General features: G+C 42.5%; 1 protein-coding gene across 3 annotated transcripts in view; it reads left to right on the top strand.

Moving 5' to 3' along the window:
• LOC137424902 (uncharacterized) overlaps positions 1-19,420 on the top strand; it is a 56,621-nt gene that overhangs the window by 25,972 nt on the left and 11,229 nt on the right. For 2 of the 3 annotated variants that reach the window (XM_068112793.2, XM_068112792.2), the window contains exon 3: positions 1,656-1,859. In XM_068112793.2, the coding sequence (XP_067968894.1) occupies positions 1,656-1,859 (204 nt within the window). The remainder of the gene's footprint in view (positions 1-1,655; positions 1,860-19,420) is intronic. The other variant, XM_068112794.2, reaches the window with a different exon arrangement.

Genomic DNA, 19,420 nt, shown 5'->3' with positions numbered 1-19,420 from the left:
GAAACAGGTTGAGATGGTTTGGTCATGTGTTGAGGAAGGATGAAAGTGACTGGTTGAGAAGAGTGATGGAAATGAATGTAGAAGGAAGTAGAGGACGGGGAAGACCGAGAAAGACTTGGCTAAAGATGGTGGAAGAAGAAATGCGGGCAAGGGGGTTAACAAGGGGAGATGCAGAAAATAGGGCAAAATGGAGAAGATTGTCATGGGGACCGCAAGGCTAACCCCCGTTCTAGCAGGGAAAATGGCCTTAAAATGCATGTTGTTGTTTGTTTGTTGTTGCTCTTCAAGGTCATGCTGACTCGGAGACCTGGGGAGAGTGGCTATGTGCAACTGGCATTGAACATCTTCCATCTCAGCATCTTTTGCCACCATAATGCCATCATACTCAACCAGACATTCACAGATGGTCTCCAATGTATCCCAAAAATGACCATTTTCATCCAATTTCCTCCATTTATATACATCCACCTCCACCATGAGGGTTTCATTATTTTTAGTAACCTCTTGCAGTGCTCCCCGCATGAAATCAACCTGACTCATCTCGCTCTCAGCTCCACTCAGTATGTGGTTCACCATGTAGCTCGCTGGGCTCCCTCTCTTCAGTGGGGAGCAACAACAACAACAACAAAAAAGCCATTTTTTCCTCTTGGAATCTTCTTCTTTATTTCAGTTCTGCTTCCTTCCATATCGGAGGGTTCTTCTTTAGTCAGTTCTTTATTATACACACAAACACACACTTCTCAAACAATATATACTATAATTATTATCTTTAAATTTAACGTGACAGAATGCTGCAGGGGTAGGGCACTTGCGTTTGAGCTGTCTAGCCTAAGTTTGATCCTTGACCTGACTGACTACAACCATCAGATTGGTCTTTGCTGGCAGGACATTGCAACACAAAGTGCACCATCTGTCAGGTCAAATGCCCATTAAACTAGGTGTGCCATCAGCTGGGATTAGTTGATGGACATTAGAGATCTTATGGTGTCTTTCATGAAGAGTAGATATCGGAGAAGCATCACAAAGGAGGTTTTATGATTATGAGTTCCATTACTGTAAATGACATTGCTAATGAATGCGATCCATGGTTGGCTCACCTGTAAACTTGAAATGGATATGTTTTAGTTTTCTGTGCGCAACATTAAAACTGCTGTAGTTTATAATGGGGCCTTCAAACCATCAAAATTCTGGCTGACGACTGGTATCTCAGTGAGTGCATTCCTATGTGGGTTAAAATTATGGAACCTCTTCGTTAACTCCCGGGACCCCATATCTGTCCATAAATGTTGCCCAAGTTTTGTCATCGCACATATGATAATAAGCCATTGTTATTTTGATTATTTAGGGGTTCATGGCATGTGATTATTCTTCTTTACTTTTTTCTGCTCTATATTTTATGAACATGTAGGGATTGTAGGCATCTTCAGACCAATTTGTTATTTTTGGGGGGAACATTGTTTTCATACAATAAATTACAAAGTCAAATCGTTAGTAGGGAAAATTAGGACTGGCTTTGTGGGTGTGCATTAATTAATTACGATGAGCCATTGATTTATTGCAGGTGATTTTTTAAAATCATAAACATCATATTGCCGTCCTATGCAGGCGATGCTACCTGATAATTTTTGCTTTATTTTTGTTTTTTTTTGCTCCAGCAGCAACTCAGATGCAAACTAATGTCAGCAAGGGTACAGACGAGACCTTGGGTGAGAAAGTGGCTGCAAGAAGTGAGACAGAAATTGGGCAGGAGGTCCATCCTTTGTTGGAGGATTCACCAGGGCAGCAGAGTGACGCAAGTCAAGAGGAAGCCTCCACGTCAACCCAGGGAAAGTCTCCCAACTCGAGTAAAATTCCAAACGGTAAAGGTTCTCAGATATCTCCCACATTTTATAAATGTATTCGCACGGCTTCATACTGAGTGACCCTCAGTCGTGCCTTTACCCTTTTCACCGCAAGTTGAGCTGACATGTTTCTCATTGTACAGCTAACCATGCCTGTGATATGACGCATACTTAACTTAGCCACCCTTATAATCCCGTACCGCCATTCCACCCAACCACACCCAACTATTTATGTCACTAAAAGACACGTCTAGAATTGCAAGCAGGTGTGTCTGCTTGTTACAATGAAAATAGAATGTATTTATGTTTCTGTAATTATTTGGTTTGGCACTTTTGGCTCTTTTAATTGATGGCATTGTTTTTGTCGTTTACGCATTCATCCCTCTGAACTGTTTAATCCAGGTCTGATTCTTAAAGGCTGCGAACTGCTGTGTCTGGCAAGAAATTTGTCTTTTCTGAACAAATGAGAAAATTGTTTTTAATAATTTTCATAATTATAAATGTATTTGTACCATTGGCATGGACAAATTATACGTTCATTGTTGTCTTCCACACAGTGGTTGATATGTGGTTAGCACGGCCATTGCTTCTCAAGATATTTACTGATTTCAAATTTATTCCAAATATTCCAGATTTTTGTGAATGAGTGGATTTCCTGTTTGTTTTTGTCCAAATAATTAATTGGCAGAGATGTTCTTATGTGAAGTTTTTGTTAACGAAGCTATGAACTCTTTCTTCCCCTATTTCATGCCTTTTGTTTTTATTTATTTTTTCTCTCCACTAATTGGCACTCATGATATACGGCCATGTTAGATTGTATTTACTTTTTCTGGTTTTTCTTTTATTCTCTTTTCCTGTACTCTAATTATCCCTGGTGTTGGCTTAGCGGTTAGGGTGCCGGCTTGGGATCCTATGGTCCTGTGTTCGAATCCTGGTCGATCGCTGAATTAACGCCAGGGGGGTTGACTCAGTCTGTCATCCTTCCGAGGTCGGCAAATTGAGTACCAGCTTGCTGGGGTGAATGATCCCGGTGTGTACCCCGGTTTAGAATAGGTACACCGTATCCCTGCGCATCATAAGAGCGTGACCAAGGGTTGGCGTCAGGAAGGGCATCTGGCCATAAAAACATTGCCTCAAACAGGGAACCATGATCGTCATGGGGCCCGCAAGGCTAACCCCTGCTCTAGCGGGGAAAATGGCCTCAAAACGATCATTCATTCATTCATTCATTCATTCCTGTACTCTAATTGAGTATGCCTGTTTATATGTATGCCTCCATTTTTTTAAAATAAGGTTCTATTTGTGGATTGTTACCCTTTACTACTTTAATTTACTCCTTTTTCCTCCTCTTCTTACTCTATTCCTTATGTCTTCTTTCTGATGCTTTCCTTTTACCTACTTCATCCTGGTTTCATCTACTTGGTAATATTGTCTGTGTGTATTCTACTGAGCACAAGTGTTTGTAAGAGTCGATTTCAAAACTGATTTAAAGTGACATTTTAGAGACATTTATCAGTGGATGAAAGTAGGTGTAGATGATATGTTGGGTGAGTGTGATGGATATTTTGGATATTTGTATGGGAATGGAGAGGGAGAGTGAGAAAGTCATGAAGAATGAGAGCAGGAGGTGATCTCAAGCCTTCTGTTGGAGTCTCTACAAACAGCACTGGCGCCTGGTTCTAGGCCAAGTGTTAATGAGAAACAGACTCACTGATTGACTCACTTGTTGGCTGACCGCACCATGGTAGACGGGGGTGACGCAACTGTGGTTTAATGATGAGGCACTAAGATATTGAGCTTTTGGAAACTGCACTTCTCGACAGGGACGAATCATAATCACAGGTTTTTGTTACAATTGTGTCGATTACTCTCATTAAGCTTTAAAGATTGTATCTAAAATATTAGTGAAAATTAAAATCTAGCCCAACATGAGAAAAACCACAACAGTTTCTATTCACTTCATGAATGAAGGACTTAATATGTATATTATACTAGCACGGGTATCCGGCATTGCTCTGTGCTGTTCTAATCCTGTAGGCATTTTGAACAAATCAAAAAAAGAAATTTATATTTTTTGCGGGTGTCTAAGCCACTTCCCTACACCCACCAAGGAATGGGGTCAGGGATCATTTAATATTAACTGTCACATGGTACTATACTAATTATAGAGTGACGAAGAGAAAGAAAAGAAAAAAAAACTTTTCTTTTTTCAAATTTTTTTTTTTTGCCTAAAACCACTCGTCTCAAGATCTTATCACAAGCCCCAAAAAACTGTGCAGTGCCAATTTCCCTTATTTGTGAATACATGCAGGGAGTGGAATTGTCACTACTTCTTTCTCTCTTCCCTCTATAAGGAGTGAGGCCGAAAACCAAGCTTCTGCCCTGTCTTGAACACTCTATTTACATCTCTCTCTCTCTCAGACAACGTCTGTGATTTCAATTGTCACCATGCGCATTGGCTGGGTGTTGGTACCTCTCTCACCAGCCGTGGCACTTCAGCAAAGGACTTCTGTGACTCCATGGGACTGATTCAACCTGTAAACTTTCTGACCCGGAGTTCTCCCAATGGCAAATCCTCCCTTCTGGACTTGATGATGACTAACTTTCCAGCAAATGTCTCCCGTTCTTCGTCTACTCCAATTGGTTAATCTTATCATGTGCTTGTGAAAGTCACCATCTCTCTGGCTATTCTCAGAGCTGCCTCAATGCTGGCTAGTCCTAGTCATTTCATGCAAGCAGATTGGCAGGGACTGCAAGCAGCCAGCTCGCTTCAGGACTGGTCTCTCATATCTACTGCTCCTGATGTTAACTTATCCTGGGAATTCTTCCACAGAAACCTGCTCTCTCTCTTATGCACAGATTCATCCCATTTCGTCTTCATTTATACCACCCTTATTCCCATCCATGGTATACAGTGAATCATGTGGTGAGGCAGTTGCTCAAAAACAACTTGCCTTCTCTTCCTGGAAGGCAAATCTGACCAAAGCAATCTCAGTGCATTCCAAAAAGTCCACAACAAGTGTGTGCACTTTCAGGAAAGCCAGAAAACAACATCTGTCCAACCTCAAGAATGAACTTTCAAACTTGTCTCCCTCCTCTAAAACTTGGTAGCACCTTGTTAAATCTGTCTCTGGTGTATGCTCCACTTCCATCCCTTCCCTCTCTTCAAATGGCACCACAGCCGACTGCCTGTTAGAAGGCCGAATGCTTCAATTCTGTGTTTGCTTCCAAATCTTGTGTCCCTAACCCCTCACTCTCGGTAAGCGTCCTTCCCAGTCATACCCAACTGCTCCTGGACTCTGTCTTTTGCACCTGAAAACGTGGAAAAGTTTCTTTCAACTTTGTATACAAGATCGAGGAACGTGTAAGAGATAACATTAAATCACATATAAAGGGAGCAGGAGACAAGATGGGGAGAGAGAGGGAAGTACAAGAGTAGAGAACAGGGACAATGGGAGATCTGTGGGAGGGAGAGGGCTTGGGGGGTGGGAACATGGGAAGGGGGGGGGGGGGGGGGTGGGGAGGAGGTATAAAACACATGGACACTGCTAGGACTTCCAGGGAAAAAGTCGGTATTTCAAAAAAGTGGATCTGGGGTGAATTAACGGGGGTAGAAAAGATCAAGGTTTTGGATGGGGGAAGATAAGAGATGGTGGTGAACGCTGTTTTAAAGACCTGGAGGGTGGAGTGGGATTGAAGAGAGTGAGGGAGTTTGTTCCAGAGGCGGGAGAAAAGAGGAATGAAAGAGTGAAGGTGAGCAGAGTGTCTTGATTTTGACTCTCTACAGAGCCATACTCTTCAAGTTCAGTTACAACTGATGGTTTAAATAAATAAAAAAATTGGGGTTGATTTTTAAATCAATTTTCTTTCCAGAGCTATGGAGGGGAGAAATCAAAACAAATATCAGGGCCAGAAAAGGTTCATGCTTCACCAATTGAGCCACCATGGTGACCTCAGAAACGTATGTTCACTCGAGAAGCCACCTTGACATTCCTGATGCCAACAATCTCACCTCCAGTGAGAATTAAATTGTCAATGTTGAGCTCTCATGGAGGAACACATACCAACCCCTGTTTCTGGATTATCGCTTCAGGAGGCGTAATGCCAACTATGCAATAATTGCATGAGTGGAATAAAGTAACAGACGGTACAGTAACCGTCACATCAGAACTGTCCTTTAAGAAAGAACTATTCAAGCATATGGGTTTATAATGGGATACAAATATCCTTCCTAACCCAACCATACACCATCTTCTTTCTGAACAATGGATCATGAAACCTGCCGTGTTGTACTTCAAGGTGATTCGGTATGATTTAACTGGCCATTACACTGCTGCAACTGGAAAGTAAGGTTAAAACCACCAAGTTTTGTCATAATCCATCCACAGCTTTTTGAAATATCGTGATATAAATATATATATAATATATCTGTGCAGTGTCTGTGTTGTCTTGTGTTGTCTTGTCACTGAACTACTCCCTCAAACTTTTGTGAAATCGTACCAAACTTCTGGTATGCACATATCTCTCCCATCGGTATGTCCTAAGGGTATTTTTTTTGAAAAATTTTCCAATTTTTTTTTGGGGGGGGGGGGGGGGGGGGAGGAGGGGGATGTTTTTGGGAAAAAAATTTTGTTCCCACTTAAGTTTTCAACTTCAATTGTTTATCAAATGTAATATTACGTATATTACAAATACATTTGTGCATTATGATTGTTTGAATTATGATTGGTGTAAACCATGACAAAACAGCAACTCAGGTACAGTCATTTATCTATTTATCTACATATCTGGGCAGTGTCTGTTGTCACTGAACTACTCCCTGAAACTTTTGTTTCAGTGGTTGTGAAGAGTTTTTAATAACGTGATGGTGGTTTTGAATCACGTGGTTGTGAGGTATTTTGAAGTATGTGGTGGTGAGGTGCTTTTAAATCACGTGGTGGTGAGGTGTTTTGAATTACGTGATGGTGAGGTGTTTTGAATTACTTGGTGGTGAGGTGTTTTGAATTACGTGATGGTGAGGTGTTTTGAATTACTTGGTGGTGAGGTGTTTGTAAATATGTGGTGGTGAGGTGTTTTGGATTACGTGGTGGTGTGGTGTTTTAAATTTGGTGGGGGTGAGGTGTTTTAAATTACATGTGGGTGAGGTGTATTAAATTACTTGGTGGTGAGGTGTTATAATTAGGTGGGGTGAGGTGTTTTAAATTGCGTGGTGGTGAGATGTTTTTAAATCACGTGGTGGTGAGGTGTTTTGAATTACATGGTGGTGAAGTGTTTTTAATTACTTAGTGGTGAGGTGTTTTAAATTAGGTGGGGTGAGGTGTTTTAAATTAGGTGGGCATGAGGTGTTTTAAATTATGTGGTGGTGAGGTGTTTTAAATTATGTGGTGGTGAGGTGTTTTGAATTACGTGGTGGTGAGGTGTTTTGAATTACGTGGTGGTGAGGTGTTTTGAATTACGTGGTGGTGAGGTGTTTTGAATTACATGGTGGTGAGGTGTTTTGAATTACGTGGTGGTGAGATGTTTTGAATTAAGTGTTGGTGAGGTGTTTTGAATTACGTGGTGGTGAGATGTTTTGAATCATGTGGTGGTGAGGTGGAATCGTTCCAAACTTCCATTCTGCATCTACCCCTCCCGTATGTTTGTGCTAAGGGGTTTTTTTTTTGTTGTTTTTTTGTATACAAGATCGAGGCTCGTGAAAGAGCTAACATTAATCACACAAAAAGACAAACCGACACACAAAACACAAAAAACAAGGGGAGCGGCAGACAAGATGGGGAGAGAGGGGGAAGGACACAAATGAGAGGGGGAAGAGGGGGAAGGACACAAACACAACATTTGAGAGCAGGGACATCGGGAGGACTTGGGGGGAGGTGGGAGAGGAATAAAACATATGAACACTGCAAGGACTCTGGGGTGAATTACCGGGGGTAGAAAAGATCAAGGTTTTCGATGGGGGAAGATAAGAGATGGTGGTGAACAGCTGTTTTAAAGACCTGGAGGGAGGAGTGGGATTGAAGGGAGTGGGGGAGTTTGTTCCAGAGGCGGGAGAAAAGGGGAATGAAAGAGTGAAGGTGAGCAGAGAGCCTAGACTTTGGCAGTTTAACCATAAGAGGGTTGCAGGCAGATCTTGTGCGACCTGAAGGAATATTGGGGGGACAGAGCACAGAGAGAGCTGGGGGAGCAAGGCCGGAGAGGAGTCGGTAGAAGACAGAAAGACCACCAACCTGCCTGCGGTGAGTGAGTGAAAGGCCCTCGGTGTTGACTACATCGCAGGAGATTCCAATGATTCTGAAAGCTTTGGCCTCAACAGCGTGAAGCCGAGCAAGGTGTGAGGCAGGAGCACCAGCCCAGAGGGGGGAACAGTATTCCATTGAGCTGCGGATGAAAGCCTTGTATGTGGTGAGGAGCTCAGGTGTGCCAAGGAAGGACTTCGCACGACGGAGGATGCCCAGTCGGCGACTGGCTTTGGAGGCCAGCTTGGAAATGTGGTTTTCCCAAGAAAGATCATGGCAGATAGTGAGACCCAAAAGCTTGAGCGACAGAACTTCTTGGAGAGGATTGTTGAGAAAGTAGATGGGAGGGTTGTCCAGTCGGTCCTTTCGGAGAGACATTGTAAGAGTGTGAGATTTGTCAGGATTGAAAGACATGTTCCACTTGTTTGACCAGTCTGTGATTTTGTCCAGGTCTGCAGAGAGTGAGGAGGCTGCAGACTGCCGATCTGAGGGATGGGGAATGGAGCGACAGAGAGTAGAGTCGTCAGCAAAGAGATAGAGAGGATTTTCAAGAGAGTCAGAGAGATCATTGATGAAGACCAGAAAAAGCACAGGGCCCAGAACACTACCTTGGGGAACTCCAGCCTGAACAGGAAGAGGAGATGAGAGAAACCCATTCAGGGCCACACGTTGACTACGACCAGAGAGGAAGTCCGCCAGCCATGCGTGGAGATTTCCATGGATACCAAAGGAGGAGAGTTTGGTGAGCAGAGCAGGGTGCCAGACCGTATCGAAGGCACGTGAAATGTCAAGGGAGACAGCTCTAATTTCCTGTTTGGCGTTGAGGACCTCCATCCATTGTTGAGAAAGCAGAAGCAGCATGCCCAGAGTAGAGTGACCAGGTCTGAAACCAAATTGATGATCAGAGATCAAGCCATTGGAGAAGAGGAAAGATTTAATATCTGAAGCAATGATGGATTCCATGACTTTGCTGATAATTGGGAGAAGGCTGATTGGTCTGTAGTTGCTGGGATCTGTTTTTGCACCTTTTTTGTGCGAACCGGTGATGTTGGCTGATTTCCAAGCAGATGGCAGATGTCCTTGAGCAAAAGAGAGGGTGAAGAGAACAGAAAGAGGGAGTGAAAGAGCAGAAGAACATGATTTTAGGACCCGTGGGCTGATGCCGTCAGGACCAGTTGCAGAATCAGAGTCGAGGGTTGACAGAAACTTTTCCACCTTGTCAGGAGGAAAGGACACAGAGTCCAGGAGCAGCTGGTTACGACTGGGTACGGTGGGTTCAGAGAGGGATGGGTTTGGGACACAAGATTTAGAGGCAAACACAGAGTTGAGGCATTCAGCTTTTTCACGTGCGGAGTCAGCCGTTAAGCCGTTTGAGGTGAGGGAGGGGATGGAGGGGGAACAAACTCCAGAAACAGATTTGACCAGACGCCACCAGGATTTGGAAGAGGGAGACAGATAAGAGAGTTCGGTCTTAAGAATTGTGAGATATTGTTTCCTGGCTCTCCTGAGGGTGGACACACACTTGTTTCGGGCTTTGTGAAAGGAAATGAGATTTCCTTCCGTTGGATTTGCTTTCCAGGAGACGAAAGCAAGTTGTTTCAGGGCAACAGCCTCACCACAAGATTCCGTGTACCATGGATGGGAGGAAGGGTATGACAACTGAAGACGAGATGGTATAAATCTGTGCATGAGAGAGAGCAATTTACTATGAAAGAATTCCCAGGATGAGTTGATGTCAGAGGCGGTAGAGATGGGAGACCAGTCCAGATGATTGATGGCTGCTTGAAGACCGTGCCAGTTGGCCTGAGTGAAATGCCAGACTCGTCGACGCTGAGGAGGCTCTCTGAGAATGGTCAGAGAGATGTCCACTTTGACAAGCACATGATCAGATGAGCCGATTGGAGCAGAAGAAGAGCAGCAGACATTTTCAGGGAAGTTTGTCATAACCAAATCCAGAAGAGAAGATGCTCCGTTGACTGAGATCCGGGTCGGGAAATTGACAGATTGTGTCAGTCCCAGTGAGTCGCAGAAGTCCTTTGCTGAAGAGCCATGGCTGGTGAGAGAGGTACCCACACCCAGCCAACTGGCATGGTGACAATTGAAATCACCACATATGAGGAAGAGAGAGTTGGGATGGGTAGATAGAAGTTGGTCCATATTATCAGACAGTGAGATGTAGATGGAGTCATCGCTGTTTGGTGGACGGTACAACACACATATGAACAAAAGGTGGGAGCGAAGGGGAAGCCGTAGCCAAAGGTATTCCTGGGGGTGAGGTGGAGAGAGGGCAGTGGAGGGCGAGTGAGGAAGAGAGTTTTTTATAAAGATAGCAACCCCACCTCCAGGACGAGGCTCAGGTCTATCATACCGGAGGAGGGAGTAACCTGGGAGAGATACCAAGGCATCAGAGACATCATGAAGGAGGAAAGTTTCTGTTAAGCAGATCACATCTGGTTTGTCAGAAGCAACCTGTATGGAGAGGTCAGTCAAGTTTGAGCGAAGGCCCCGGATGTTTGAGGTCCATACCGTTAATGAAGAGGAAGGGGGAGCATCGGGTCCAGAACAGGGGGGGGGGGGGAGGGGTAGGGTAAGATGTGGAAGAGGAGGAAGAGGTAGGGAGAGCTGTTGAAGGTGTGTCAGAGATTTCAGAGATTTCAGAATAGCTTGGAGAAAGGGAAGAATGGGGCAGACAAAAGGTTTGATGGAGATTGGGTGAGGCACAGTGAGGTGTTATTTGAGGAGGGGGAAGAGCGAGGCAGAAGGTTTGGGGAGATGAAGTGAAAGTTGGAAGGGGGAAGAAGCAGGGAGGATGCTTTGAGGAGGAGGGGTGAGAGGGGAGTCTAGGAGGGGAGGAGCGATGGAGAGTCTCGGAGGGGAGGGGTGTGGGGGGAGTTTAGGAGGGAGGGGAGGGAAGGGGCAAGGGGGGAGATTTGAAAGGGATGGGTGATGGGGAGGATTTGGAGGGGAGGGGTGAGATTGGATTTTGAAAAGTGTACGATTCATGGGAAACGAACATTTTTTGCAAAATGAGTTTGAGACCTTCGAGTCAAAAATACGTTTGAGGACACTGGAGGAGGGGTGGAGTTCTGGATAGTTTAGGGAATGTAGAAAGGAGGAAATGTAAGAGATGGTATTATATATATTTTTTGGAATGAATAGATTTGGTGAGCAAGACGAAAGCATCCTTTTGTCGGAAAAGAAGAAAAGGGTGTTATAATATATGAGAGAAAATAGTTGTTCAGGGGAGAGATTATACATTTCTAACCGCGTGATCGCGAACGAAGAACGAACGAACAAAAAGAACAACAAATAAACGAATAAGACCTGGGAAGGAAATATTTTTTTGGGGTTTTTTTTTTTTTTTTGTGAGTACAGATATTAAACAAGGAGGTACGGGGTGAACGACTGGTACGAAACAGAGAACGAAAATAATTTCAGCGCATTCGACGAATCACTGAGAGAAAAACAAAACCACCACAAAAAACAAAAAACCACAACAAAACCACAAGGTCGGAGACGGTACGGTAGTCTAAGCCTACGAGTACTAGGCCGCAGAATACTCGATACCATTAACCGACGATTGTGTATACATGTACGAAAAATTAGCACCGAAAATTTTCCAAAAGATACGCTATAGGTACACACACCGAAAGATAGATACAGTCTCGACAAAAACACGATTGTGATAGATCACTTAGCTTCGAGAGCGTGAGCGCATGGAGCAGCTTCGAAAAGACGTGACCTCGCCGTGATCTCGCGAGATCTCGCGGGTTCTTTTTTGAATTCATATATTTTTTTTCAACCTAAATCTTCAACCTAAATCTATATATATAAAACACAGTTTGTGTGTGTGTAATGTTACCGATAGACTCCTAAACGGAGAGGCTCACGTGCTTGATATTTGGCATAGACATGGCCATTGAGCCTGGGAAGAACATGGCCGACCTAAAAAAAAAAATTTCATAATATTTTTTTACCATATTTTTACCTCAGCGCATTTCAGCGAGGAATATTATGCACGGAATCTGACCGGTGGCAGAGCAGCACGCTGATTCGCTCAGAGCGATCACATGATGTTCCTTGCCGCCATTAACTCAGTTACGCGTTCGCACGTATTTCAGAGCGAAAAGCGATTGCGTTTTTTCACATTTCAGCGAGGAACATTGCCATTCACACCACATAGGTTTTTTTTTCTTTCATCTTTACGAGATCCATATTTTTTATTCATATTTACCTCAGCGCATTTCAGCGAGGAATATTATACACCGAATCTGATCAGGTGGCAGAGCAGCGCGCTGATTCGCTCAGAGCGATCACGTGATGCTCCTTGCCGCCATAAACTCGCAGTTACGCGTTCGCACGTAAAACACGTAACGTTCAAAACAAACGAGATCCGCGAAGCGAGTTGGTCGAGTCGTGCTAACCAAGATGGCGACACGGCGGCTTCACTTTTCACTGAGTATGAGCGTTCTATATATTTTCAATTCAGTGCGCCCGACTCGCTCACGTACTTGATTTGTGGCATAGACATGGCCATTGGGCCTTCACGGTGTAATTTGTGCGAGGCTTTTGTCCGAGTGAGCTTGAGTCGAGAGGGCGAATGTACGGGTTGGGAATGTACGGGTCTCCCCCCGCCCGGCAACGCCGGTACTGGAGGGCGTCACAGGATCGGTGAGTCTCCAAAATCCGCTTCGTGCTGTTGTTGCGAAGATGCAGGACGATGTCGCGATTGTTGTGCTGCTCTCCTCCCATGAGAACTGCAACGTCATTGTTGACTGGCCCAATTTTTCCAATTTTCCAGTTTTTCCAAACACGATGGAATAATATTTACCGATATGAACAGTGATGTGGCTTTTATTGAAATTCTACAAATACTGTTTAGATTTTGATGATTTGCGTGTGATATGATTCAACGGATGTTTATATAAATCGTTTAAAATAAAAAAAAGCCTTCAATTTCTGATATTTTCCCTTTTCATTTGGGCCTCCCAATTGAAGCCCCGTCCGCAGGGCGGGTACCGTTGCTAGTTGCTTATAAAAATGTAATATCACAAATACTACAAATACATTTGTGAAAAAAAATTGTTTGTATTATGATTGGTGTAAATCATGATAACACAGCAACTCAGGTACAGTCATTATCCTCACCTAAAATAAGCCCGCTCCTCAGTAACGACGCGTCATGAGGCGAGCGCAGCGAGCCGAGTCAAGCTAGTCTATATATATATGGCCATTGGCCAAGCTCGTCTAACTTCATCCGATATATATATATGGCCAAGCTAGTCTATATATATATATATATATATATATACATACAGTCACATGAAAAAGTAAGTACATCCCATGTAAAGTTTTGACTTTTTCAACATATTTCAACATACAGCTATTTGATCTTCATTTCAACAATATTGATAGATAAAGGTGATATAATATAACAAATATCATGAAACATTTACATTTTGTAGTCCATTGTATAATTTAAATAAACATAAATGCAAATTTCGCATGTGGAAAAAGTACATACACCCCGACATTTATCACGACTTCAAATACCTAAAATTAGAATCAGGTGCACCAGCTTAGGTGCAAATGATTAGAACATTGTTAGAGAGGATCTTGGAGGAACCTGTCTTATTTAAACCTCAGACATTTCGTTTGGTTTGCTCTTTGTTGTTGAAGTGTGCGGCGTCACGATGCCTCGATCAAAAGAGCTCTCTGAGGCCTTCAGAAAGAAGGTTATAGATGCCTACGAGTCTGGGAAGGGATTTAAAAAGATCTCCAAACAATTTGAAATCAATCATTCGACTGTCCGGAAGATCATCTACAACTGGAGAAGATTCCAAACAGCTGCCAACTTGTTCAGGCCAGGCCGCCCCAGCAAATTCAGCCCGAGAGCAGACCGCAAGATGCTGAAAGAAGTCTCGAAGAACCCCAGAATGTCATCATGGGACGTACAGGTAGCTCTTGCCACTGTTGATGTCAAAGTGCACGAGTCTACCATTAGAAAGAGGCTGCACAAATTTGATCGACATGGGAGGTGTGCCAGGAGGAAACCTTTGCTGTCCAGAAAGAACATCAGGGCAAGACTAAAGTTTGCCAATGAACACATAGGCAAAGACCAGCACTTCTGGAACAATGTGCTCTGGACAGATGAGTCAAAGGTAGAGCTATTTGGCCACAGTACCAGAAGACATGTTTGGCGAAAACCAAAGACAGCATTTGACCACAAGAACCTGATACCAACTGTAAAGCATGGTGTTGGAAATATTATGGTTTGGGGCAGCTTTGCTGCATCAGGGCCCTGGGCAGCTCACCATCATAGAATCCACGATGAATTCTTCATTGTACCAGAGGGTGCTTGAGGATAATGTGAGGCCATCTGTCGGAAAGTTGAAGCTCAACGGAAAGTGGACCTTGCAACATGACAATGACCCTAAACATACCAGTAAATCCACCAAGGAATGGCTGAAAAGAAAGAAATGGAGGGTTCTGGAATGGCCAAGTCAAAGCCCGGATCTAAATCCTATCGAGATGTTGTGGGGGGATTTGAAACGAGCTGTGCATGCAAGAAACCCCTCACATCTCTGTTAATTTTTTGTTGAATAAATTATTGCAAAGTCCATTTTTGATTGTTTTTTCTTCAATTAGATCACCTTTATCTATAGATACTGTTTAAATGAAGATCAAATATTGATATGTCCACATATGTTAAAAAGATTTTTTTTAAACATTTCATGGGGTGTACTTACTTTTTCCACATGCGAAATTTGCATTTATGTTTATTTAAATTATACAATGGACTACACAATGTAAATGTTTCATGATATTTGTTATATTATATCACCTTTATCTTTCAATATTGTTGAAATGAAGATCAAATAGCTGTATGTTGAAATATGTTGAAAAAGTCAAAACTTTACATGGGGTGTACTTCTTTTTCATGTGACTGTATATATGGGGAATAAAATGGTGAATAAAATATGTTAATGATTATGTCATCGGTGCCCCCATTATGACGTCATAATTCGACAAATACAAAACTTCATCCGATCAAGATGTAATTTCTTGAGTGCCATCTCGGCATAAACTGGTGGAGAAAAAAAAAAATGATGACGTCATCGGTCACATGGTTCGGCCTCCATCTTGGAAAAACTGAAAAACTTTGCACCTCTATATCTCCAAAAGTGCTGAATAGAAAGAATTGAGACATGGCTCATTGCAAAGAACTCTCCATGGGGAATATATTATGTTAATGATGATGTCATAGGTTCCTCCATTATGATGTCATAATTCGACAAGTACAAAACTTCATCCAATCAGGATGAAATTTCTTGAGCATCATCAAGGAATAAATTAGTTTAGAAAACAAATAATGATGCCTTCATCGGGCACGTGGTTCCGCCGCCATATTTGGCCAAAATGGCCGATAAAAAGTACATTCCGGCAAGTCGTCGGTCTCTGACCGATTTTTCATCTGTCTGTTTGTTCGCAGTACTACGTCTACACCGTTGCACGTATAACCGCCAAACTTTACACACATATTTGTCTTGCCCTGGAATAGAGTGTGCGCAATTTTTAACTCTCTCGGCCCAAGGCCTCCATTATGACGTCATAATTTGATAATTTGACAAGTACAAAACTTCATCCAATCAAGATGCAATTTCTTGAGTGCCATGTCGGCATAAACTGGTGGAAAAAATAATAATGATGACGTCATCGGTCACGTGGTTCGGCCGCCATCTTGGAAAAACCAAAAAACTTTGCACCTCTATAACTCCGAATGTGCTGAATAGAAAAAATTGAGACATGGCTCATTGTAAAGAATTCTCCATGGGGAATAAAATATGTTAATGATGATGTCATAGGTGCATCCATTATGACGTCATAATTCGACAAGTACAAAACTTCATCCAATCAAGATGAAATTTCTTGAGCATCATCAAGGAATAAATTAGTTTAGAAAACAAATAATGATGACGTCATCGGTCACATGGTTCGGCCGCCATATTTGTCCAAAATGGGCGATTAAAAAGTACATTCCGGCAAGTCCTCGGTCTCTGACCGATTTTTCATCTCTCTTTCTTTCTGTCTGTTTGTCTGTTTGTCTGTCTGTTTGTTTGTCCGCACAGAATAAATATGATTTTCTCTGCAACTTTTGGCCCGATTGACAGGAAATTTTCACTATAGGTGCATCTCCACCTCTAGAATTTTTAATGATAATTATGATGTCATAGCTCACGTGGTCTGGCCGCCGTCTTGGAAAAAACAAAAAACTTTGCACCTCTATATCTCCGAAAGCGCTGCATTGAAAAAATTGAGACATGGCTCATTGTAAAGAACTCTCCATGGGGAATAAAATATGTTAATGATAATGTCATAGGTGCCTCCATTATGATGTCATAATTCGACAAGTACAAAACTTCATCCAATCAAGATGAAATTTCTTGAGCATAATCTCGGGATATATTGGTGGGGACAAAAAAGTAATGACGTCATCGGTCACGTGCTTCGGCCGTCATATTTGTTTTAACACAACAGCCTTAGAACCCACTGAAAACACATCCTGGCGATGGTCTGCAATCTCTGATTGCTCTTTCTTGGTTAATAAATGTATTGGTGTATGAAGCAGTTTCTGATTGGTTGGATGAGTGAAGTTCAGTGGATGTAGTATATCTGGACTTTCAGAAGGCATTTGATAAGGTAGTACATAGGAGGTCGTTAGCTAAGGTGAGGGCCTGTGGAGTGGCTGTTCGGGTAGCTAACTGGATTTGAAAGTGGATAAGTGATAGGAAGCAAAGAGTGGCTGTGAGTGTGAGAATATCTGGCTGGGGTGGATGTAAGTAGTGGAATCAGTACCTGGACTATTAGGGGTACATCAGTGATCAGTAGCTGGACCATTATCTAATATATAAAGAACAAAGTTTATGATGTCTGTCTCTGTTTGTTTGCTTGTTTGTTTGTCTGTAAGTGTGATAACTCGCGAACGCTTTCAGCTATCTACGTCAATCTTTACCAGAGAATTCAGAAGGGCATAAATGAGGCTGTCAATGTTTTTTGACCATGTAGGTTAAACGTCAAGGTTCTCTTTATTTGTCCGGGCAATATCTCAGCAATCCTTTGAGCTAGGAAGCTGAAATCTGGTCACAATAGTGAGTAAGTGCTTTGGCAATTCTCTGTCTTGCTCGCTCTTTGTCTCCCACCTCTCTACAACCCCTCTCGCTCTCCCCTCCCTTCGCCTTCCCGTGGGCATGGCTTTTATTATTCTTATTCCGTGTGCCACACAAGGATATACACACAAGTAACTTCAGTGCAAGAGGAGACCATACGGCTCATCATGCCTGCACGGCATCAATATATGAGGGTATGTGCATCAATATATGAACTTTTCTAGAGCATTACTAGGTTCCTCCTAAGAACACAAGGGTAGTACAGCATGCACACGAGATTTTTTTTAAATGTCCCTTCTTTTCCATACTTTGCCACATGGCACATACCCTTGGGCTTCATATATTGATGCACATACCCTCATGTATTGATGAAGTGCAGGCATGATGAGCCGAATGGTCTCCTCTTGCGCTGAAGTTACTTTTGTGTATATATCCTTGTGTGGCACACGGAATAAGAATAATAAAAGCTATGCCCACGGGAAGGGGAAGGGAGAGGAGAGTGAGGGGAGTTGTAGAGAGGTGGGAGACAAAGAGAGAGCAAGACAGAGAATGAGAGTGACAGACAGTGAGAGGGAGAGAAAGAGAGAAAGAGAGAGGGTGAGTGATTGGGGCGAGAGAAAGAGAGAGGAAAGAGAGAGGGGGGTGATTTGGGCGAGAGGGAGAGAGGGGTGGGGGAGAGAGAGAAAGAGAGAGGAAGAGAAAGAGAAGAAAGAGAGAGGGGGAGTGATTGGGGTGAGAGAGAGAGAGGAGAGGAAGCAGAGAGGTGAGAAACAAAGAAAGAGCGTGACAGAGAATGAGGGTGAGTGATAGTGAGTGGGAGAGAGAAAGGAGAGAGGGATGGGAGAGAGAGAGAGAGAGGAGGGGTGGGGGGAAGGAAGTGATTGGGGCGATGGAGAGAGGGGTGGGGGAGAGAGAAAGAGAGAGAATGGAGTTATTGGGGCGAGGGAGAGAGCGCCAATCGCCATCTGCTGCTATTGGTCTGGGACCTGAATTCTGAATCTGGAATCTACAGCACAGTAAATCTCTATCTCCATTCTCGGCATGTGTAGTTTCATTGCCAAAAGGGGATCCAAACGCACAATCCATAAATATGATTCACAATCATGATGCTAAAAGTGCCATACACTTCAAGCTGCACCAAATTGTCTACACACTGCACAGTTCAGCGCAAGGAACATAATCAGAAACACAACACATGAAACAAAGAGGAGAATCGAGGAAATAGTAGCTATTTGATATAAGAAGATCTCTTCCAGCCAGATGTAAAATTTAAATTACATTTTCATATTTGTCATTGAAGTAGCATCGATTAGAATCCATTATGAAAGAATGCCTTCACTTTATTAAAACAAATATAATGGGAAAACATTTTCACTGTCCACCTCATAAATGGTGCAAAGGGATCATAAAAAAAAATTCTTTTTTGAGAAAATTTCTGACACCAATTCTGAACTCCCAAGAGAACCGGCAGATGTGGGTGATCACATTGTTGAAATCGTACCAACACTGTAATTTCAAGCATTCTTTTCCTTTCCAATTGCACATTTATGTGGTTGTTTTTGTGTTTTTATTTTATTTTATCTTTTTTACCAATATTTTTTTTAGTTTGTTTTTTACACAATAACTAACCTTTAGTTTGAAATTTTTTATATCGGTGAAAATATCTTTTAATTGGTATATTCGCATATTAAACATGCAGTGAGGTTTTTTCAAACATGTTACGGTTAAAAAAAACAACAACTCAAATAGACAATTTTTTACGTGCAAAGTCTGGCATGAAAAAGTTTCCTTCTGGGGAGAAAATAATTTATTAACTGTGCCATTTCATCCAAAAGTCACATGTCATGATATTACACAAGTTGAAAAACAACTTATTTAGGAGCATTGTGATTATTGAAATTGTGATTATTGACTTCGATGAACAAAATTCAAATGATGCAACAAGTAACAAAACCATTTAGATGGTTTTGCACTATATGTGAACTCTTCAGAAGTAAGCTGGGCTATCACACATGATGCGAGATTTCCACTGAACCCTCAGTTCATAAAACTCAATAGCATCCTTAAACTAGCTCTTCCATGAGCCTTGACTTCGTATACAAAAACGACAAACTAAAATGGCACTTGTAGAACACAGTCTTGCCTTGCACGTTAATTCAGAACAAAAATACGATTATTA

This window comes from Myxine glutinosa, chromosome 4 (genome assembly GCF_964187855.1).
Source record: "Myxine glutinosa chromosome 4, kmMyxGlut1.1, whole genome shotgun sequence".
Lineage (NCBI taxonomy): Eukaryota > Metazoa > Chordata > Myxini > Myxiniformes > Myxinidae > Myxine > Myxine glutinosa.
The sequence above is the reverse complement of the archived record's forward strand: the minus strand, read 5'-3'. Positions and strand labels throughout refer to the sequence as shown.